Source organism: Pelophylax lessonae (genome assembly GCF_965119305.1).
Source record: "Pelophylax lessonae genome assembly, chromosome: 12".
Classification (NCBI taxonomy): Eukaryota; Metazoa; Chordata; class Amphibia; order Anura; family Ranidae; genus Pelophylax; species Pelophylax lessonae.
The window spans coordinates 22,239,303-22,263,145 of record NC_138779.1 but is presented as its reverse complement, the minus strand read 5'-3'; the positions used below and the strand labels follow the sequence as shown (position 1 = coordinate 22,263,145).

General features: G+C 43.5%; 1 protein-coding gene and 1 long non-coding RNA gene across 2 annotated transcripts in view; both read left to right on the top strand.

The window, feature by feature from the left end:
- The window catches only part of LOC309567852, a 463,599-nt gene that overhangs the window by 315,013 nt on the left and 124,743 nt on the right, over positions 1–23,843 (top strand). The gene's annotated exons all lie outside the window — the stretch shown is intronic.
- Positions 13,849–14,808, top strand: LOC309568280 (olfactory receptor 5V1-like; the record flags this gene model as incomplete). The annotated part of the gene is made up of 1 exon (XM_082273949.1): positions 13,849–14,808. The coding sequence occupies one exon, from the start codon at positions 13,849–13,851 to the stop codon at positions 14,806–14,808; it is 960 nt and encodes a 319-aa protein (XP_082130075.1).

Sequence of the window (23,843 nt, the reverse complement as noted above, 5' to 3'; positions counted from 1 at the left end):
AATACAATAGGTTATACTTTTTTTTCTCTGGAACTGGAATGCAGTCCATAGTTCCATCCAGCAAGTGAGGGTGGCTTTGTTCCTACATACAGCGGGGCCATGAAGAACAAATGTAGTCCCACTATAACAGGAAGTCAAAACCATAGTATGGAAAAAAAAAAATATTGGAGCAGGAGATGAGAGCAATAGAAGAGATGGGGTTCAGAACACACACTTAGGGCTCTTTCACATGGTCCGCCTCCGTAGGCGGATCCGTGCTGCTCAGCGGGGATCGATCCGCCTATCCCCGCTGAGCCGGCGGATGACAGCTCCATCTCCGCTTGCAGTGCGGAGAGGGAGGTGTCACAGCCCCCGCTGCTCTCTATGGGGGATCGGATGAGAATGGACCGCCTGTCCGCTCTCATCCGATCAAATCCCTGAATGGATGGAAAAATAGGGTTTCCATCCGTCCAGATTTCACGGACAGGATCGGATACGGATGGCAGCGGATGTCAGCGGAGGTGTCTCCGCTGACATCCGCTGCCCCATAGAGCTGCATGGAGGATCTGATCAGATCCGCCTAAAAAATTGACAGGCGGATCTGATCGGATCGCCCGTGTGAAAGAGCCCTTAGGCTACGTTTCCACGAATGCGCCTACAAAGTCGCACGATTTCATGTGCAACTTGTTTGTGACTACTTCTAGGGACTTCACTGCGACCACCTTCTATGAGGGACAAGTCGTACTGAAGTCGTCCAAAGGTAGTGCAAAAACCTTTTCTCAAGTCGCTGTCTTGAGTCGCAGCAGTTAGAACGGTCCTAATTGAAATTAATAGGTTTTGACTTGTCATGCGACTTGACATGTGTCAAGTGGCACTAGTGCAAATGGGGCCTTAAAGACACTTACGTGGAAAGTTATTAATACTCGGCTCAAATTATATTGTAGAGTTTTGCTCTAATAAGATAAATTGTCCACCCTGGTATATTGGGTGTACAGTGCCTTGCGAAAGTATTCGGCCCCCTTGAACTTTTCGACCTTTTGCCACATTTCAGGCTTCAAACATAAAGATATAAAACTGTAATTTTTTGTGAAGAATCAACAACAAGTGGGACACAATCATGAAGTGGAACGAAATTTATTGGATATTTCAAACTTTTTTAACAAGTAAAAAACTGAAAAATTGGGCATGCAAAATTATTCAGCCCCCTTAAGTTAATACTTTGTAGCGCCACCTTTTGCTGTGATTACAGCTGTAAGTCGCTTGGGGTATGTCTCTATCAGTTTTGCACATCGAGAGACTGAAATTTTTGCCCATTCCTCCTTGCAAAACAGCTCGAGCTCAGTGAGGTTGGATGAAGAGCGTTTGTGAACAGCAGTTTTCAGTTCTTTCCACAGATTCTCGATTGGATTCAGGTCTGGACTTTGACTTGGCCATTCTAACACCTGGATATGTTTATTTGTGAACCATTCCATTGTAGATTTTGCTTTATGTTTTGGATCATTGTCTTGTTGGAAGACAAATCTCCATCCCAGTCTCAGGTCTTTTGCAGACTCCATCAGGTTTTCTTCCAGAATGGTCCTGTATTTGGCTCCATCCATCTTCCCATCAATTTTAACCATCTTCCCTGTCCCTGCTGAAGAAAAGCAGGCCCAAACCATGATGCTGCCACCACCATGTTTGACAGTGGGGATGGTGTGTTCAGGGTGATGAGCTGTGTTGCTTTTACGCCAAACATAATGTTTTGCATTGTTGCAAATAAGTTCGATTTTGGATTCATCTGACCAGAGCACCTTCTTCCACATGTTTGGTGTGTCTCCCAGGTGGCTTGTGGCAAACTTTAAACAACACTTTTTATGGATATCTTTAAGAAATGGCTTGCTTCTTGCCATTCTTCCATAAAGGCCAGATTTGTGCAGTATACGACTGATTGTTGTCCTATGGACAGAGTCTCCCACCTCAGCTGTAGATCTCTGCAGTTCATCCAGAGTGATCATGGGCCTCTTGGCTGCATCTCTGATCAGTCTTCTCCTTGTATGAGCTGAAAGTTTAGAGGGACAGCCAGGTCTTCGTAGGTTTGCAGTGGTCTGATACTCCTTCCATTTCAATATTATCGCTTGCACAGTGCTCCTTGGGATGTTTAAAGCTTGGGAAATCTTTTTGTATCCAAATCCGGCTTTAAACTTCTCCACAATAGTATCTCGGACCTGCCTGGTGTGTTCCTTGTTCTTCATGATGCTCTCTGCTGTCAGAAATTAATAAGAAATTAATAATATCTCGCTGGGCCGCCTCCATTATGTCAGAAATTAATAATATCTCGCTGGGCCGCCTCCATTATGTCAGAATGTTTATACTGCTCTGAATATAACAGTGTCTATTTAGGTCAATAAGCAAAGATCTGTGCGGAAGGAGAATCTCCACTTATTTCCACAAATCAATATGTAGCGAATTCTTTTTTATTGATTAATTTCTTTTTAAAAGCATATACCAATCTTAGTGAAAACAGTCTACAGTATGGAATATATATAAAATATTTATTCACGAGACATGTAATCACGATAAATGATCAGACTTGAGATGACACAAAAAGATAACTTTACATAACAATACAAACTTCAAACAATGAATGCAATGTGATGTGTAGCTCAATAATGAAAGTAAAAATAAAGCAAGATTATGTTTTCTCCAGGTATAGTATAAACCATAAATGAATATTCTATATAATCAGACCACAATTGTCTGCGCAGTGCGCAGTCTGATAGTCACTCCACTGCAGATGAAGCGAGAATAGGCTATGCAAAACTTGAGACTAATATGCCAATATGCGCTAAATCTGATATTAATAAAAATGTATAAAAAGCAAAAATCATCTCTTAGAGAAAAAATATACATATGGTTTATTCGGCTGGGAACGTACTCTCGTTACCCTTTGATATGCAATGTAAAACATTTAAGGAAGTACATAAACAATATTAAATAATAATCAAATAAACAGCAAGGCATATTTACCATATTTAAAATGGCTGCTAGCTTAGAATGGTCCTTACCAGAGTCCTTAAGATGGCTGCCTTTTCAAGATGGTGGCCAGGTAGGGAGGAGTTTAGTTTGGCGTTTCTCAAAGGTTCAGATACATGATGGAGCAAAATGGAGTCTGTGTAGATGAGTCGATGCATAGCTGTAGTAGCGTGTGTATTGTATGTGTGATGTATGATGGGCAAATGTCATGTGTGATGTGTCTCATCTGGGGTTGCCTTTTTATATGGTATAGAAAAAAGGACTATTAAAATTACCATAAGTTAAACCCAGAAGGAGTGACATTATCCCCATTGGTTGGGATAACTTATCCATTAACTGGTGATGTCATTGGGTGACATCTCTTGGTCAACCAGTATATTAAAATTAAATGAGGATATCTCCATATTTAAGAGTATCATAAAACAACATAATAATTTATCCATGCTCTCATCTATTACATGTCCATTTAATATCCACCATGTATCTGAATAAAGATTAAATCTGGCAACACCATTTTAATATTTAATATATCTTATTTAGATATATTGGATTTTACTTTTTAACCCAAGACTTCAATTAGTAGCATTCAGTCACCAGAGATGGCAATATTGCATTGCTCTTAGGTTCAGTGTAACAGCATTATTTGCCTACAAATAAACTTTGAACCTTATATTGACAAAAAACTTACAATCTCAGACCTTCGAGAGCAGTGATGGCGAACCTTGGCACCCCAGATGTTTTTGAACTACGTTTCCCATGATGCTCACACACTCTGCAGTGTAGTTGAGCATCATGGGAAATATAGTTCCAAAACATCTGGGGTGCCAACGTTCGCCATCACTGTTCTAGAGCCTGGCAAGGTTAAACAAAATTTTATGATGCTTTCTACAACTTACAATTTACAAATGTTTACTGAAGCCTCTCTTGATATACAAAGATGAGTCATCAATATCAATTATCAAGAATTAAACAATTATAATATATAACGGTTTTCTACATATCTATGTATGTTAATTATATATATATTTTATTGTTTATATTATGTTACATATAAGATTATAACGTATCTGTAAATCTTATTTTTAAATAGGTTTAAGAATAGAAAATACCGACTAAGGTTTATGGCCCCACACACAGATAAGATACCTTGGTATAGCGTCTTAGACTTATATCTAAGGAAAGTCAACAGACTATTTATTTATTACCTTAGGTCAACACAGCATGTCTTGGGTAAACCTGTTGAATAGGCACTTTTTGTTAGAGATTTAACCTTTCAGTAACCTAACAAAAATGGATGTCATTGCTTCATAGTTCTATATAGAACAAAATATAACATTTCATTTTCTTCTTATTAAATTTAATCTCCCCGAATAAGCCTGACACTGCGCTTTAAACGGACCTCTGAGACGATCACAGTGCAGGTGCATTTATACGGAGAATTGATTACACATACTGGATTCTATTTATCATCATTAGTCATTCAGGTCAACATTGGATCATTCAGAGATCCTCACTGAACTTCTGGAGAGAGTTTGCTGCACTGAAAGTAAAGGGGCTGAATAATTTTGCACGCCCAGTTTTTCAGTTTTTTATTTGTCAAAAAAGTTTGAAATATCCAATAAATTTCGTTCCACTTCATGATTGTGTCCCACTGGTTGTTGATTCTTCACAAAAAATTACAGTTTTATATCTTTATGTTTGAAGCCTGAAATGTGGCAAAAGTTCGAAAAGTTCAAGGGGGCCGAATACTTTCGCAAGGCACTGTATATACACCAACGTATGAGTTGACTCACTAGGCGTATGCCAAACTGGGTCCACTTACTCTGCTAAGCCTCCCTATATGATTGGTGGTGGATTGTGTCACAGCAATTTTCTCTATATTCACTATTGGAGCACATCTTTGAAGAGCATTTGCTTCATGCTTTTTGCGATATACAAGGACTTCATCTTTCGATATTATTTTTGTATTTCACTTCTATGATGATATGATTCGGTTTATTAAATTTTTCACATATATACATTTGTTATATTGCTTTGCACATGTACTGTATATTTTTATCAGGTTTATTACTGACCATTATATGTTAATTTTTGATTAGCACTGCACATATTGTTTATTCTAACCTCTTCCAGTCTGCGCTATAGCCGAAAGAGTCAGACGGCTACAGCGTGGACCTTAATTGCCAGGAGGGCACCCATGTACGTCCTCCCGTGCATGAGCTGCCTGCACCCTGCGGAGCGTGCGGGGCTTGCTCTGTGATTAGCGAGTCCATGAGACTCGACTGATCACAGATCAGAGTAAGGGGCCGGTGCCAGCCACTTACCACGTGATCAGCAGTCCGCCAATGACAGCTGATCGTGTGATGTAAACAGCAGCTGGAGATCAGCTTTTTTTTTCTCCTCACACTGTCAGCATGAGGAGAAAAAAAAGCCGATTGCCGGCTGCTGCCAGAGTGACATCGGTCCCGAAGAGAAGCATCTGTGCCCCAGTGCCACCTACCAGTGCCTACCAGTGCCACCTACCAGTGCAGGTCAGTGCCACCTGCCAGTGCCCACCAGTGCCAACTATCTATGCCCACCAGTGCCCCATCATCAGTGCTGCCTATCAGTGTCACCTACCAGTACCCATCATTGTCCATGAGTGTCACCGATCAGTGCCACCTATTAGTGTCCATCAGTGCCACCTATTAGTGCCTATTCGGTCCCATGAGTGCCACCTATCAGTGCCCTTCAGTGCCACCTACCAGTGCTCTTCAGTGCTGCCCATTAGTGCCAACCATCAGTGCCACCTATCAGTTCCCACCAGTGTCGCCTTATCAGTGCTGCCTTATCAATGCCGCCTTATCAGTGCCTATCAGTGCCGCCTATCAGAGCAGCCTGTCAGTGCCCATCAGTGCAGCCTATTAGTGCCCATCAGTGCCTATCAGGGCCCATCAGTGCACATCAATGAAGGAGAAAAATTACCTGTTTGCAAAATTTTATAACAAACCATAAAAACTTTATTTTTTTTGTTATTTTTTTGTATGTTCAGCAAAAAATAAAATCCCCAGTAGTGACAAAATACCAAAAGAAAGCTCTATTTCTTTGAAAAAAAATGATAAAAATTTAATTTGGGTAGATTGTTGCATGACCGCGCAATTGTCATTCAAAGTGTGACAGCGCTGAAAGCTGAGAATTGGCCTGGGCAGGAAGGGGGTTTAGGTGCCCAGTAGGAAGTGGCTAAAGAAAACACACTGTAAGACTTTAACCTGCTCCCATCCGCGCTACAGCCTATATACGGCTGCAGCGCGGACTTGAATTTTCGGGAGGCCGTTTTTAAATGGCCTCCCAGTGACATGCCCCCCGCGCGCTCCCGCGAGCGCGCATCGGGGAGAATCTGTGTCGGCCGTGTCCAAGGGACATCACAGATCGTGGTGAATGGCCAATCACAGCGGCCATTCACCACGTGATCAAGCCGTCCAATGAGAGATGATCTCATATGTAAACATCTCTCATCGCCGGCGCTCCTTCCTCACACAGAGCCTGCAGTGTGAGGAAGGAGGGGGAGCCGTCAGCCGCCGGGGACACACAGCGATGTAATCAGGGCACTGATCACCAGTGCCCTGATTACTAAAGGTAAAAAAACACACACAGTGCCCACAGTGCCCGCCATCAGTGCCCCCCATCAATGCCCACAATCAGTGCCCATAGTGCTGCTAGTCAGTGCCCATCAGTGCCTGCTCATCTAGGCACTGATGAGCACTGACTGGCAGCACTATGGGCACTGATGGTGCTGCCCATCAGTGCTCATCAGTGCCGCCCATCAGTGCTCAGCAGTGCCACCTGTCAGTGTCCATCAGTGCCATCCTTCATGGTGATGAATAAGCGACATATCCAGTCGTGAAACGTGTCCACCGATTGTCCTGCATTCACAGTGTGTACTGTACCTGCCATTTGATTGATGTGGAATAAAGATACTCCTTTCTTTGAAAATTCATCGGAAGTGCGGTCATTCCTTTTTGTTTGAAAACATCAGTGCCATCCGCCAGTGCCCATCAGTGCCGCCTATCAGTGCCCATCAGTGCCGCCTGTCAGTGCCCAGCAGTGCCACCTCTCAGTGCCACCTTTCAGTGCCCAGCAGTGCCACCTATCAGTGCTCATCAGTGCCGCCTATCAGTGCCACCTATCAGTGCCGCCTATCAATGCCGCCTATCAGTGCGAATCAGTGTGGCATATTAGTACCTCCTCATCAGTGCCCATAAGTGCCACCTCATCAGTGCCCATAAGTGCCACCTCATCAGTGCCCATCAGTGCAGCCTATCAGTGCCCATCAGTGCCGCCTCATCAGCGCACATCAGTGAAGGAGAAAAAATTTATTTTCAAAATAAATAAGAAAATAAGAAAAACTTTTTTTTTTTTCAAAATTTTCTGTCTTTATTCTTTTTTTTTGTAAAAAATAAAAAACCCAGAGATGATTAACCACTTTACCACCGGAGGATTTTGCTGTCTTCCGTCCAGGCCACTTTTTGCGATTCGGCGCTGTGCGACTTCAACTGACAATTGCGCGGTCGTGCGACGCCGTACCCAAACGAAATTTACGTCTTTTTTTTCCCACAAACAGAGCTTTCTTTTGGTGGTATTTGATCGCCTGTGCGATTTTTACTTTTTGCGCTATAAACAAAAAAAGAGCGTTTATTTTGAAAAAATAACAATATTTTTAACATTTTTTTATATGAAATTCCCCCCAGAAAAGATGTAAAAACCAATTTTTTAAAAAAATTTTGGCCAATTTGTTTTCTGCTACCTATGTTTGGTAAAAAAAAATCGCAATAAGCGTATTTTGATTGGTTTGCGCAAAAGTTATTGCGTTTACTAACAAAGGGAAAGATTTCTGTCATTTTTGGTGTTTTTTTTTTTAACGCGTAATGGCGGCGATCTGCGATTTTTTTTGTGGGACTGCGACATTGCGGCGGACAGATCGGACCCTTGACTGACATTTTTGACACTTTTGGGGGTACCAGTGACATTACTGCAGTAATCAGTGCTATACATATGCATTGTTACTGTAAAAATGACACTGGCAGGGAAGGGGTTAATTTTATTGGAGAGGGAGGGGTTAATGTATGCCTGGTGCTTACTGACGTGTAGGGGGGGAGGTGACTGAGTGAGTCATGGACAGATCGGATGTCCAGCTATGCTGAACAGTCCGATCTGTCACTCCCTGTCACTATGGAGATCCGTCCGCTTGTGTTTACACAGGCGGGCGAATCTCCACACTAGATCCCCGGCGATCGGGGCAGAGCAGTGGCGATCGCCGCTGCTCCTCCCCTGGCCCGACTCCCGCTGTGAATGAAAACAGCGGGAGCGAGCCTCCGGCGGAGCGCAAGCGCCGCCCAGAAGGGGGAGTGTCTGACGACGTTAATACTACGTCGTCAGACGATAACGAGCCACTCTGCCGCAGTAGTATTACTGTGAGCAGACGTAAAGTGGTTAAATACCACCAAAAGAAAGCTCTATTTGTGTGAAAAAAATGATAAAAATTTCATATGGGTACAGTGTAGCATGACCGCGCAATTGTCAGTCAAAGTGTGACAGCGCTGAAAGCTGAAAATTGGCCTGGATGGGAAGGGTGTTTAAGTGCACAGTAGGCAAGTGGTTAAATATCTTTTGATTTGATGCACCGGGCATGTATTTAGCTGATTGAAATGCAGCGTTTAATTAGGTTTACAAACACTCTTAATTAAAGAATGTACGACGCTGTGTTATAAATATAGTTGACGATCTCTTGGGATGAGACGATTTCTCCCTAAGGCGTCAACCAGGGAATAAAACCACTTACTGGAAGCTGCATTTATTGTCTTGTAGCAGAGCCTGAGACCCCGACGCTGACAATACTGACAACCGCCACTGTCATGCAGACTTGTATAAAGTACTCGAAATTTCTACTTGAGTAAAAGTACAAGTGCTCGATCAAAAAGTGACTTAAGTAGAAGTGGAAGTGCTCGCAGAAAAAGTTACTTAAGTAGAAGTACTAAAGTATTCAACATTTTTTTTACTTAAGTATTGCAAGTAGTTTTTTTCAAAAAATTTGCTACTTAAGTACTAAAAGTAAAAAGTACCAGTAGTTTTGAAAAAAAATTTCTACTCAAGTACTGAAAGTAGAAGTACAAGTACTATGTTACAGTACAAGTACTGTGTAGAAGTAAAGTTTGAACATCATATTGTTTTTTATTATTTCAAATGATTTATTCAAATGATTAACCTGTGTTTGTTAGTAGTTTCTTGATGCACTTTAAGCGCTGTAGCACCATTTATTTGTTTGTTTCATATTTTCTTTTTATTGGAAAGATTTGGTATAGCAGCTTTTATTATACACAGCCTTTATTTTCGTATGCGCTGATTTACAAATGACATTATACACATTTTTTTGAGCTTTATGCAACCTGCCATCTACTGTTCTGGCAGTGGTAATTTTTTTAAAAGTAACGAGTAACTATGCAGCACAAAAAAAAATATAGCGTATTCATTCCTTCTTTAGGTCAATATTACAAAGAAACGTTTTATATGATAACAATGACTCTGAATTTGTTCCACAAGGTAGGTCTTGTGGCACCTTGTTTTATTTCCCTAATATATCCGTTACTTTGCTATCAGTATTAATCTCTAGATCTCATTTCAAATTAGTTTAGCCACTTGCAGTCTGGGAAATTTTTACATTTTTCACACACACACACACATGTTAAAATTAACTTTTTTTGTTAGAAAGCAGAAACCCTGAAGAATAAAATGGTAGTAGTTGCAATTGTTTATGTTGCACAATATTTGTGTAGCTATTTTCCCAGGTGTATTTCAGGAAAAAAATACACTAAAATGAATTTAGTGAAAACAAACACAATATTATATCCAGCATTTGGTAGAATATTAAAAAAATGGGGTTGCGTCAAGTAAATAGACGCCAAACATGTCATGTCATAAAACTGCACATGCCTGTAGAATCGCAAAAAAAAAAAAAAACCTATGGTACCAAATTTTCCATAGGGGTATCAGTTTAGAGTTAACCATGAATTATGACCCTAGAATTTGTACTTTCACTCCAACATGTGCAGCACAATTGATGTTTATACACACATACTTGCCCTACGCTACACTTTTCATATGGGGAGTATGCAGGGGTGCTTTAAAAATGTTTTTAATTTTATTTATTTAAAGCGGAGTTCCGGGCACAAAAATTGACCTTTTTTTTTGTGCCCATCCGCTTGGTCTCCTTCACCTGAAAAGGAATTGGATAGTTAGGCATTTTTTTTTTCACTCACCTTGTAATTGTCGATTGAAAATACTCACCTATTCTCTGCTTCCTCCCTCTGTGCCGCGACTCCGACGTCACTTCCTGTCTTGCGATGATTCCTGGGAGCTGAACGTCATCGCTCCCAGGAATCAATGCGACGGCACCGGCCCCGCTCGTCACTTCCGGGGCGACGCCGCATTCCCTGCTAAACAGCTTCTGGGCATGCCCAGAAGCTGTGGAGTAATGCGGCGCCGCACTGGAAGTGACGAGAGGGGCCGGTGTAGGGGCATTCTGGGAGAAGAAGACGCGGAAGAGGACGCAGAAGAGGATCGCGCTGGCTTCAGCTGCCCACAACAGAGATGGCAACGCTGGAGAAGAAATTTTAAAAGTGAGTATTTCTTCTTGTAGGTAAGTGCGAACCGGGACAGATCAGAGGCTAGCCATTGTGGAACGTACTAGCCCTGACTGTCCCGGGGGTATGTTCACTGAAAAAAAGTTTTCGTGCCCGGAACTCCGCTTTTAATTCCTTTTTAAAATGTTATTTTATTGCTATTGCAAGGGGGCCAATAGGCCCCCATCTGGTAGCATGGTCAGGTGACAGGTACTCTTTATGGAGACAATCGGGGGTCTTTAACACCGGGGGTCTCCAAATTTTCTAATCAAATTTACTGTCCTTTAGACTTTAGGAGGGCCGGAGTGTGGCCAGTGGAAGTAGAAAATGCCCTGACATCAGTGGGAGTAAACAATGTCCCATCTTTAGTATTAGGAGGAAAAGGGTCCCATCGTTGGTCTCAGGAGCTGGAATAGAACCCCATTGTTAATATCAGTGGGAATAACAATGCCCCGTTGTTGGTGTCAGTGGAAGGAATAGTGCCTCATTCTTGGTATCAGTGGAAGGAATAGTGCCCCATCATTGGTGTCAGTGCAAGGGATAGTACCCCATCATTGGTGTCAGTGCAAGGGATAGTGCCCCATCATTGGTGTCAGTGGAAGGAATAGTGCCCCATTGTTGGTGTCAGTGGAAGGAATAGTGCCCCATTGTTGGTGTCAGTGGAAGGAATAGTGCCTCATTCTTGGTGTCAGTGGAAGGAATAGTGCCTCCTTCTTGGTGTCAGTGGAAGGAATGGTGCCCTATCATTGGTGTCAGTGGAAGGAATAGTGCCCCAAGGGGACAGGGCTGGGTAAAGGCAAGCAAAGAACTGCATTCGGCCCCTGGGCCACAGTTTGGAGACCACTGTATTAGATCATTGACTCCCCTTCCCTCCAAACACAGATTGTGTATGTGTACTGCTTACACCAGAAAGGAGCTGCTGGTAAATCGGGTTCCCCACTCCTGCAGAGCCAGGCAAGAGAAGTATTCTCCACATTTTCTCCAGACACAAGGAGCAGTCTTTGAGCTTTGTTTTTATGTTTTATTAGGGGGTAATAACTTGGATGGGGAATAGAAATTATGGGATGCCCAACTTGATAGCAACAAAACAGGGATAACTTCCTTTGTACAGTTCTTATTGATTGATCTCACTCCTGACAATCTCTGATAGAAAGACAAAAGACCCTTAAGGACTAATTCCTTTTGAAAGTAGCACAAACGTTGTAGGTTGCAGTGACTCCAACTCCACTGTAGATACTGATCCCAGTTCCACTGACTACAAGAACCACCAGCCCACCTGGCTGCTTCTTCATTAGCCCTCCCACCTGCTATTGAAGGTTTCCCAGGCAAAGTAAAGGAAAGGTTTAACCCCTACGCTGGCTTCCAAAAAGGCTTGCTACATGTGACAGTCTTTCCCTTTGCAAGTTTCTGAAGGTGCTGCTGTACTCACACTGTCTTCTTTGCTCTCATTGCCTCTTATGGAAGATTCCATTCAGACCCTGATGCCATCAGAATCCCCCCCAGGCCAGCTCGAGCCCCAGCCTGAGGCAGAGCCCCCTCCCCCCCCAGCAGGGTTTCTCCTCAAAGGCCACTGACAGTCTACACAGCACTCCATCTTCCATCCGACACCCCTGCCAGCATGACTCCATATTTAAGAGCTGTTGAGCCACATGCCAGGCCCACTGCTTACAGATTGGCTAAACTCCCCTAAGTATGCAGATCAACCCACCTGGCGTCCGCCCTCCAGTTTCCAGAAGGTTCTCCAACTTTCCAGATCCAGGGGGAGGCACCAGAGTCCTACCTGTATGAGTCATCCAGCCCTGAACTGAAGTAAACTTTTGACCCAGCTTCAGAGACTCATTTTACCATGAGCCTAAAACTTTCCTGCACTGCCACAAATAGCACATTAGAGATTGGCCAAACTCCCCTAAGTATGCAGTTCAACTGCCCTGGCCTCCGCCCTCCAGTTTCCAGAAGGTTCTCCAACCTTCCAGATCCAGAGGGAGGCACCAGTTTCCTGCCTGTACGAGTCATCCAGCTCTGAACTGAAGAAAACTTTTGACCCAGCTTCAGAGACTCATTTTACCATGAGCCAAAAACTTGCCTGCACTGCCACTAATAGCACATTAGAGAGTGCTACGTATGAATAGCTGCATCACAACTACAGTAACCAAGGAATGACAGTTGTGACCCCAGAGGGGATGTTATACACAGGAGGTATGTCTCATTAAAGATAACCTATCACAAAGACATTATATACCATAGGGGACTTGTGGTCCCCCATATGATACAAATAAAGTTTTAGTGAAAAAAGTGTAAAAATTAAGTTACATCCAAGCACATAAAATCTCTTCCAAAACATTTTTGAACCCACCTCACCCTAACATACCTGCACATAGGAACATGTACACACCTTTCGCTGCTTTGAAAAAATATAAAATGTTTGGCATTTTAAGTAATCTTCAGACCTAAAATAATTTAAAAATGGCTCTGGCAGTGAAAAGGAGGTGTTAAACTCAATTTCATTGTGGGCCGCATCAGCATTACAGTTGCCCTCAAAGGGCAGGTTGTATCTGTAGGACCAGATATTCAGAGCACCCCTCCCCCCCTCTTTACAGCAAATGTCAAGAGCCCACCCACCATCATCAGAAGTCAAGAGTTCCCCACCCTCACTTACATCACAGTGCACCCCTCTCACCGTGTACTGCTGCCAGGAAGAAGCTGGAGCAGAGCTGGAAAGCAGAAGATGCAGCTTTTGGAGGAGGACCAGAGGAGGGGCAGAGTCAACTGAATGTGGAGACCTGGGGAGGCGGAGATGAGGGGGTGCTGTGGCTTCACAGAGAGGTACAGGATCTGTAGGAGGAGTTCTGTCCTCCTCTCTGCTGCTGACTTCTTAAAAAAGGTGGGAGGGGCTGAGACAAGAGGGGTGCCACAGTTGCAAGAGAGAAGCAAAGGCCACATGAAATGGCCTGGTGGACCATTGGCGGCCCGTGGGCATCGGGTTTGACTCAATAGGCCTGAAATTAAAATGACCTTTTTTGTAACAAAAAAAAAAAAACAAAAAACTAGTCCTATTCATAGATTTGTATAAAAAAAAAAATAATTTCTAACTAAAACATGACATATTTATTGCCTTCCTTATGTTCGTGTTTTTTTTTTTTTTCTGTAGTATAAAGAGATATCTTAGTATATGATGGTCATTGACTGACATCCAGGACTGAGTATGGTGAACAGTAGTAGAGTTACAGAGTTTGCCCTCCTTGGTTTTCCAGACCTTCTCTCTGTACAGATCGCTCTCTTTTATATAATTTTTGTGTTGTATGGAGTAACCCTAACAGGAAATGTACTCATCATTGCTGCCACATCCTTTGGTACCGAGCTCCACACTCCCATGTACTTTCTTCTCAGTAACTTATCTGTTCTTGAGATATTTTACACCTCGGTCACCATTCCGAAAATGCTTCTTAATTTTCTTTTGAAGACCAATTCCATTTCCTTCATGGGCTGTGCTGTTCAGATGTATTTATTTATAGCTCTGGGGAGCATCGAATGCTCCTTGCTTGCCGCCATGGCCTATGACCGGTATGTAGCCATCTGCGACCCTTTACATTATGTGACTGTCATGAATCCTCCTACTTGTGTCCTTTTAGCCTTCAGCTCCTGGATCAGTGGGTTCATCAACTCGACAATCCACACCACTCGTACCTTTCAACAATCCTTCTGTTCCTCCAATGTCATAAGCCAGTTTTTTTGTGATATCCGACCCCTGTTGAACTTGGCTTGTGATGACACTCTACCGACTGAGCTAATCCTCTATGTTGTTGGTGGAGCCTATGGATTTGGGTCTTTTGTTCTGACTTTGGTATCTTATATTAACATTATTTCCACCATACTAAAAATTAGGTCTAAGGAAGGACGGCACAAAGCCTTTTCCACGTGTGCCTCCCACCTAATTGTTGTATCCTTGTTTTACAGCACTTCTTTTTCTACATATTACAGACCTGGTTCTGAAGAAGTAACCGAGCAAGAGAAGCTGACCCCTGTAGTCTATGCTGTCATCACTCCAACGTTGAATCCGCTAATTTATACAATGAGGAACAAGGAATTCAAAATTGCACTAAGCAAGATGATTGGGAGAAAGAAACCGAAAATGAATTTTCAAAATAAAAATGTCAAAAATTGATCATGGCCCAAATCGACTGAAATATAGTCATTTTACTAACATACTGTACGAGGGCTGTACTGAAAGCAATGCAAAAGTGGGCATACATTTTTTATTAGCTTACATAGTCTATCAACATGTAAAAATTTGAATGAAATAACTATTTTTTCTGTTACATTGCAGGTAAATAATGGATTACAAGCAAATGCAATGCACCGTCATTGAGTTCTTGACGATAGGAGGGGTGCAGGCCAGTGGCGGAACTACCAGGGTCACAGCAGTCGCACTTGCGACGGGGCTCTGGAATTCCGCCACTTTGGGGGGGCCTACCTCCGCCCTATGGATAGTACACTGGTCATTCACACAAGCACACAGTCCCGCCCATTCTCTCTGCCTGCATTCATGGGCAGTTACAGGCACACGGGTCCCGCCCATCTTCTCCTTCCACCCATCCACCCATTGAGATCAGCAGGGTAGGGAGATGCCATGTCAGGACTCCGGAGACTGAAAGAGAAAATCAACTGACTTGGGCAGGACCAGTAGAGTGAAGGGGGAGGATCTCTCCACCGTGTGAGGAGACTCCATGTCAGGATAGGAGTTACTGAAGACACAGGAAGAAAGCCGAAGACACTGAGACCTAGCAAGGAGGGGGAACCGAGTGATCAGCAAGTGAGTGACACTGATCCCATCCCTCAATATCAGCACTGCCACTGATTCTCTCTTCTCCCCCCCCCCACCACTACTGCTGCCACTGATCCCCCCACCACATCACCACCACTGCTGCCCCTGATCCCCCCCACCCCATTAACACTGCTGCCACTGATTCTCTCTCCCCCCGCCCCACACCACCACTGCTGCCACTGATCCCCCCACACCACTACCACAGCTGCCACTTATCCCCCCCCCCCACACCACCACTGCTGCCACTGATCCCCCTCACACCCTCACTGCTGCCACTGATACCATCCCCCAACCACCATCCTTGCCACTGATCCCATTCCCCTAACCATCACCCTTGCCACTGATCCCATGCCCCCCTCACTGCTTCCACTCATCCTATCCCCCCTGCTGCTGCCATTCATCCCATCCTCTCCACCACCACTGCCACTCATCCTATGCCTCTCCCACCACCGTTGCAACTCATCCTTTTCCATCCCAGTACCACCACCGCTTCCAGTCATCCCATTCCACCCACCACTGCCACAGCAACCAATCATTCCATCCCCCCCCCCCCCACCACCGCTGCCCCTGATCCCATCCAACAACTACTGCTGCCACTGAATATCCACTTTAATTATCCTATCAGATGCAGATTAAATAAATTAACAAGAATTTTATTTTCACATGACTGGATAATTGAAGTGAAGCTTCATACATCTTTGAACTTTCTTGAATCCTTTAGTAAATCAGCTTTACTTGCTCCTGCACACAACAATGGACCCACAGTCTGATACTGGACATAAGATGATCATCGTTGGTCAGTCATGATGTTTTTAGCCAAAGGTCTGAATGACTGACCAACTCTTCAGGGTCAGAGTTGGGGTTAGAAAACTGATTTCCAATCTCATTGCCAGTTCACTTATTTGGCACGTGCCAAATGTCCTGAAGCTTATGTTCCCTAAAACTTGAAATAGGGGTAAAGTGAGGTTAATGGAATAATTTGGTGGCAGCCAAATTCCCCTAAACCTATTCTTCTTTTGGGTATGCTTAGACCTCCTTGTGTATAAGGCGTGGTTTAGGGTATTCTGGGTCATTTCTGAGCCAAGATAAAGAAAAAGCTCCATCTCTGGAGCACATGTAAGTAAATTAATGGGACGCGGACTGGGAGGATTCGAGCGCGGTATAAGATTTTAGGCAGAAGAGTCATTATTATTTTAGGAAGGGTAAAATCAAAGGCTGAAATGGTATTCAGTTTGGTTAACAGAGAGCCCAGACAACTGGGCAAATTGGTCAAGAGTGGAACAGCTGAGGCAGAGGAACGATTGTGGGGAGGGGATCCATGCAAGGCGGGCACAGGTGAGGTGGCGGAGGAGGCGGGGGATCATGGGGAGTCGGACAAGATGGGCACAGCTGGGGATGCGGGCATCATCAGGTCTCTGGACATAGGCAAAAATCTCTTGCCCAGTGAGTCTGCTCTGACCCTGTTCCCTGTTGTAGTCACCCATGCCCTGGGCAAGGCTAGCACCATGAAGGGGAGCCAACATCATTAATAAATACCAGGGTTTCTCAACCAGTGTTCCTCCAGAGGTTTCTAGGGGTTCTTTGAGCAATTTCTACTTCTCCGATAAGTGCTCACTGACACCATTGATCTTTTTAGTTATCTGTAAGAGGGTCATTTTTCCCAATGAGCATAAGTGTAAGGAGTATTCACACTAATGGATCATGAGTTGTAGGGTGTTCCCTGAGACTGTAAAGTAATTTCAAAGGTTCCCCTATGTTGAAAAGGTTAAAGGGTAACTACACTAGTGGGGAAAAAAGTAGCAAATAAAGAAAAAAAAACAATATAGCGTATACAATTGTTACACAAATCATATTGTAATTGAATGTTATTAAAAATGACCTTTCCTTTTCAATCTGCAGCCGCTGTCATTTTATGAAAATGCAATATGGCCACCTGGAGGTGTTCTGTACACAGAATGTATACTGACCACACCCCCAGAAACATAATTGCCTGCTTGTGTGATTGGCTCACCAATTTTCCCAGAAGTCTGCACTAAGATACAAGTCAGATTTCTGGCATCCCCTGCAACAAAAATGTCATTTTTGGTGAGATACTCCCAATAGGAACATGTCTAAAGGGATGCAGGCCCAGCAGCTTTCCTCATTGGAGCCCTGCAGCTGCCACAGCTGATAGAGAATTATGAAACCACTCCCATTTGACCCACTCAGCACAGAGGAACAAACAGTGATTTCTTCAGAATAACAAAAGGTAGGAATCTGCAACAAAGTTTGTTAAAATCCCTGCAATGTGCAGAGATCACCCAGAGGGGAATGTTTTTTTCCTCAACAAAAGAGGAGTTTTGCTTTAAGAAAGGTTGCTATATAATGTACATACCAATTAAAGTGAGGGTTAACTGAGAGCCCAGGCAACTGGGCAAATTGGTCAAGAGTGGAACAAAAATTAAGGAAGGATATACGAATGCTAGTGAGGGTCATCAGGGCATAATTGTCAAAGAGGCCAATATTAAATTCAAGGCGCCTCTTATGAATGCATTGGATTGCCACATCTCTAACATCTAGGATCGAAGGTCTCTAACATCCACCAGCTCCGTGATGTCTTCATGGAGGAGTGGAAGAGGACTCCAGTAGCAACCTGTGACGCTCTGGTGAACTCCATGCCCAAGAGGGTTAAGGCAGTGCTGGAAAATAATGGTGGCCACACAAAATATTGACACTTTGGGTCCAACTTGGACATTTTCACTTAGGGGTGTACTCACTTTTGTTGCCAGCGGTTTAGACATTAATGGCTGTGTGTTGAGTTATTTTGAGGGGACAGCAAATTTACACTGTTATACAAGCTGTGCACTCACTACTTTACATTGTAGCAAGTGTTATTTCTTCAGTGTTGTCACATGAAAAGATAGAATAAAATATTTACAAAAATGTGAGGGGTGTACTTACTTTTGTGAGATAATGTATATCTCAGATGATTAATGCCTGTTGCAGGCTTACTGGTATCAAGGGGTTGGATCATGTATTTAAGACTCTTTCCATAAAAGTTATACAATGTTCTTGGACAATTAGCATCTGCCTTGTCACATTTCATAAATACTAATAATGAATAAAGTGACAGTGTTACCCATGTATTTATACATTTTGGGGTATGTTCCTGGTACTCATTTAACCTTCATAAGCCACAAAACATCTTCAGTGTTGCAAAAGAATTCCAGTTGAATGTGACCAACTACTACTAGATATACCAGGTAAATGAGAACCTTAAACACTCCTACAGTTAAGAAATAGGATGATTGCCCCAACAGAATCATCCTATTTCTAAACTAATGGCCAGTTTGGCTTTCAGTCTTTGGGGGGGGGGGGGGTAGACTGTGGACAGTGTGGTCCCAGCATTAATTGGAGTAAATGACTCATGCTTGGTGGTCATAAAGGAGTAAAGAAATCATATTGAGCTGTGGTCAAGTAAGAGGAGGAACGGCGCCCCCCACCATTTGTCGCGGTGAGAGGAACAGCATGTCCCCCCCCCCCCCATCAATGGTCTTAGTGGTAGGACCAGCACCCCCCCCCCCCAATCAATGGTCTCGTGGTGGGAGGAATAGCGCCCCCTCCCCACCATCAATGGTCTCATGGGAGGAACAGCGTTCCCCCCCTCCATCAATGGCCTCGTGGGAGGAACAGAGTCCCCATCCCCCCCCATCAATGGTCTCACGGGAGGAACAGCATCCCCCCCCCCCCATCAATGGACTTGTGGGAGGAACAGCATCCCCGCCATCAATGGTCTCGGTGGAAGGAACAGCGCCCCCCCATCAATGGTCTCTGTTGGAGGAGCAGCATCCCCCCCCCCCCCCATCAATGGTCTCTGTGGGAGGAACAGCGCCCCCCCCCCCATCAATGGTCTCTGTGGGAGGAACAGCGCCCACCCCCCATCAATGGTCTCTGTGGGATGAACAGCACTCCCCCCCCCCCCATCAATGGTCTCGGTGGGAGGAACAGCATCCCCCCCCCCCATCAATGGTCTCGGTGGGAGGACAGCGCCCCCCCCCCCCCCCCATCAATGGTCTCGGTGGGAGGAGCAGCATCCCCCCCCCCCCCCATCAATGGTCTCGGAGGGAGGAACAGCGCCGCCCCCCTCCCCATCAATGGTCTCGTGGGAGGAGCGCCCCCCCATCAATGGTCTCGGTTGGAGGAGCAGCGTCCCCCCCATCAATGGTCTTGGTGGGAGGAGCAGCGTACCCCCCCCATCAATGGTCTTGGTGGGAGGAGCAGCGTACCCCCCCCATCAATGGTCTTGGTGGGAGGAGCAGCGTACCCCCCCCATCAATGGTCTTGGTGGGAGGAACAGCATCCCATTGTTGGTGTTAGTTGAAGAATTAGTGTCCAGAGGGCTGTAAAGGCAAACAAAACCATTGCAGTTTGGGGACCACCTTCGTAGCTGATCAAACAATATTTCTATCTGGGTACTGAGTTACCCAGGGTAGAAGTCAGACTGCCCATCACAGGGGTCATGCCCATCACAGGGTTAATTACTTTTTTCCTCCACCGTGGATAGATCGTCAGCCCCTCTTAGTTTTGTTTTCACTTCTTACAACCAGTCAACTAGGCAGAAGGTCAAAGACTTGGATCTATTAGACTTGCTTAAAAGTGGTTGTTAACCCTTCAATATACCCATATACTTTCATATATCCAGGGAAGTGACTGGCCTCAGGTGATACACAGATGAAACAATTCCCCCACACAAGTTATACCTGCAAACAAAAATACTGCCATAGGGAAACCTTCTGGATTTTTACTCTTAATTCCTTGGCCCCTGGTGGGTTAAATGAAGAGCTCAAAATTAATACAATCTTATAATGAGCATTTTTAGACATTGATGATGTAATTCTGTCATTCTAATCAATTTCCTCTAAGAATTGTTTTTCATGGGATCCTTCGCAAGCATCTCCATTGCAGCATAGTTGTTTATGCCTCCTTTGGCATATCTTATGTTGTGGTGGCCATTTGTCCCCCACACACATATTTAGGGCTGTCACAATTAAGGTGCTATCTAAATGTATTTTACCATAGTTTCTTTAAAATCTTATATACATTTTTAATTCAGTATCAGGAAATCGCTTATACAGGGTTGAAGGACAGGTGACAGGAAGCCCCCACACCTGTTTTATACAGGTGGGTGGTTTCCCCTTCTTTTATCATGTAATATTTATGTCTTTTTTAATCTTAATTTATTGATTTATACTCAGAGCAGCGATCGGGGACGAGGCTCGTCCCTCGGAAAGAGTCGATCCCCGATCTAGGTAAAGAGCCAATGAAATTGGCTCTTTACCACGTGACCGTATACTGTATAGTGTCTCTTTATATCCATAAGTGTTATGCTTGTGCAATAACTTTTTATGCAGTCCACTGATAGGGCTCTCTCTTTTTATTTTATTTTGCTTGTAATAACTCCCATTGAGGCTAATTCCAATTACCTTTAGCTTAACCACTTGCCGACCAATCACGTTGAGTGTACTGCAGCAAAGTGGCTCGTTATCATCTGGCGACGTAGACCTACGTCACCAGACGATCCCCTCTCTCGGCGGCGCAAGCGCGCCACCGGAGGCTCGCTCCCGCTGTTTTCAGTCACAGCGGGAGTCGGGCCAGGGGAGTAGCGGCGGTGATCACCGCTGCTCTTCCCCAATCGTCGGGGATCTAGTGTGGAAATCCGCCCGCTTGTGTAAACAAAGGGGGGCGGATCTCCTAAGTGACAGGCAGGGTCAGATTGCAGGGTTCAGCACAGCTGAACCTGCGACCTGTCCCTGTGTCACTCAGTCACCTCCCCCCACACACATCAGTAAGCACCAGGCATACATTAACCCCTCCCTCTCCAATAAAAATTAACCCCTTCCCTGCCAGTGTCATTTTTACAGTAACAGTGCATATGTATAGCACTGATTACTATAGAAATGTCACTGGTACCCCCAAAAGTGTCAAAAATGTCAGTCAAGGGTCCGATCTGTCCGCCGCAATGTCACAGTCCCGCAAAAAAAAAAAAAAAAAACACCAAAAATGACATAATCTTTCCCTTAGTTAGTAAACGTAATAACTTTTGCGCAAACCAATCAAAATACGCTTATTGCGATTTTTTTTTACCAAAAAAATGTGGCAGAAAACAAATTGGCCTAAAATGATAAAAAAAAAAAAAAAAAATGTAAAAAATAATGTTTTTTCAAAATTGTCGCTATTTTTTTGTTTATAGCGCAAAAAGTAAAAATCGCACAGGTGATCAAATACCACCAAAAGAAAGCTCTATTTGTGGGGGGGAAAAAAAAAAAAAAAAAAAAAAAGGACAAATGTCATTTGGGTACAGCGTTGCACGACCATGCAATTGTCCGTTAACGTAACGCAGTGCCGAATCGCAAAATATGGCCTGGTCAGGAATGGGGTAAAACCTTCCGGTTATAAAGCGGTTAAAAATACGCTCATTGAGAATTTTTTTGTCAAAGACATGTAGCTAAATACATTTTGGCCTAAATACAAGACAAAAAATTTAATATTTTTTCAACTGTCAAAGTAGAAAAATATTGTTATTTTTTCAAAATTTTCGCATTTTATTTTTTTATTAATATCGCAAAAAATAAAAAGTGCAGAGGTGATCAAATACCACCAAAAGAAAGCTCTGTTTATGGGGGAAAAAAAAGGACGTAAATTTTGTTTGGGTACGGCGTTGCATGACCGCGCAATTGTCAGTTAAAGTTGCACAGTGCCGAATCGCAAAAAGTGGCCTGGACGCAAGACAGCAAAATCCTCCGGTGGTAAAGTGGTTAATAGGTCCCTTTGTCTGCGTTTCCCATATAAGTGTCCTTTGGTGGAGGGGCGGGCCTGCCTGATGAAGGAGGAGGACCTCCGAAACGACGTTGCGGCCCGCCCTCCACATTCTGTCTAGCTCTTTGATTCTTGTCGGCTTCCGTGGAGGAACCGACAGGTTACACACGCCACTTCCGGTTCTGGGTTACCATCCCCACAGGCACTGCTGCACAACGGACATCTGCGAGGCTGCCCATCCACGGAGCCCACGCTACCTGCAGCATTGGCCGGCACCTGAACTGTTAATCGCTGCACAGCACAGGACCGTTTTGTCGGCCGTTTGATTTGACTATTTCTCACTGGTCCCATTGCGGGAACTGAAGATTTACATCCCATTGGCTGTCCTCTGGATCATTGGTTTTTAACATGCAAGTTGCTGCAATAAATTGTCATTTGTCTATTCCCATTCATGACTTGGCGCTCTTGTTCTTCCTTTTTCTGCTTTAAGTTATACCTGCAATCTGCTCTTCTCTACATCCATCCAAACTCCAGAATTTATAAAGCTTGTTTGAGCTTTCAGAAAAAAAAAGAAGAGCTGAAGTTAAAGTCTGCAGAGCTCAGTGATGAGAGCTTTGAGACCCCCCATAGTCAGAGATGTATAGTAACTAAGTAGAACTACTTCACTACTGTACTTAGTACGGAAAGGCGGTATCTGTACTTTCCTAGAGTAGAATTTTTTTCTCCTACTTCCACTTTTACTTCATTTTTTCAATGATTTCAATACTTCTACTACGATATATTTTTTTTTGTGCTGCATAGTTACTCGTTACAATTATAAAAATTACCACTGCCAGAACAGTAGATGGCAGGTTTCATGAAGCTCAAAACATGTGTATTATCAGCGCATACGAAAATAAATGCTACTGTATGTATAAATAAAAGCTGCATTTGAAATAATAAACAATATGATGTTAAAACTTTTGACTTCTTTCTCCAATAACTACATAACACAGTACTTGTACTTTTACTTTCAGTACTTGAGTAGAATTTTTTTTTTTTCAAAACTACTGGCAATACTTAAAGTACAAAAAAAATGTTGAATACTTTAGTACTTCTACTCAAGTCACTTTTTGATCGAGCACTTGTACTTTTACTCAAGTATGGGTTTCGAGTACTTTATACAACTCTGCCCATAGTGCTCTGGGGTGAGACAAGTACACACTATAGAGGGATAGGCTTTGTTCCTATTTCTTGTCTGAGGTTTACAACCACTTTCACATTTTTCCATGTTGACACAAGTTCATTAATAAAATAACACAAAGAGACAGAGGTTGCATATAAAACGCAATGTATGAAATGTTATTAGAAATTAGCATAAAATTAGGAACATAGCAAAAGGAGGACGGTTCAATGAGATGTCAAGGGAGGGGGTGTCAGTGCTAGAACTTGGAGGTAACCAGTTATGAGAAAAAAAAAATTTACTAGAATATTAAATAAAAAAAATTAAATAAAAAAAAAAAACTATTCAGTGAGTCACTTCAGCTAAATCACTTGTACTGAAACGACCAATCAGTGCAAAGTCCAAAATGAAGAAAAAA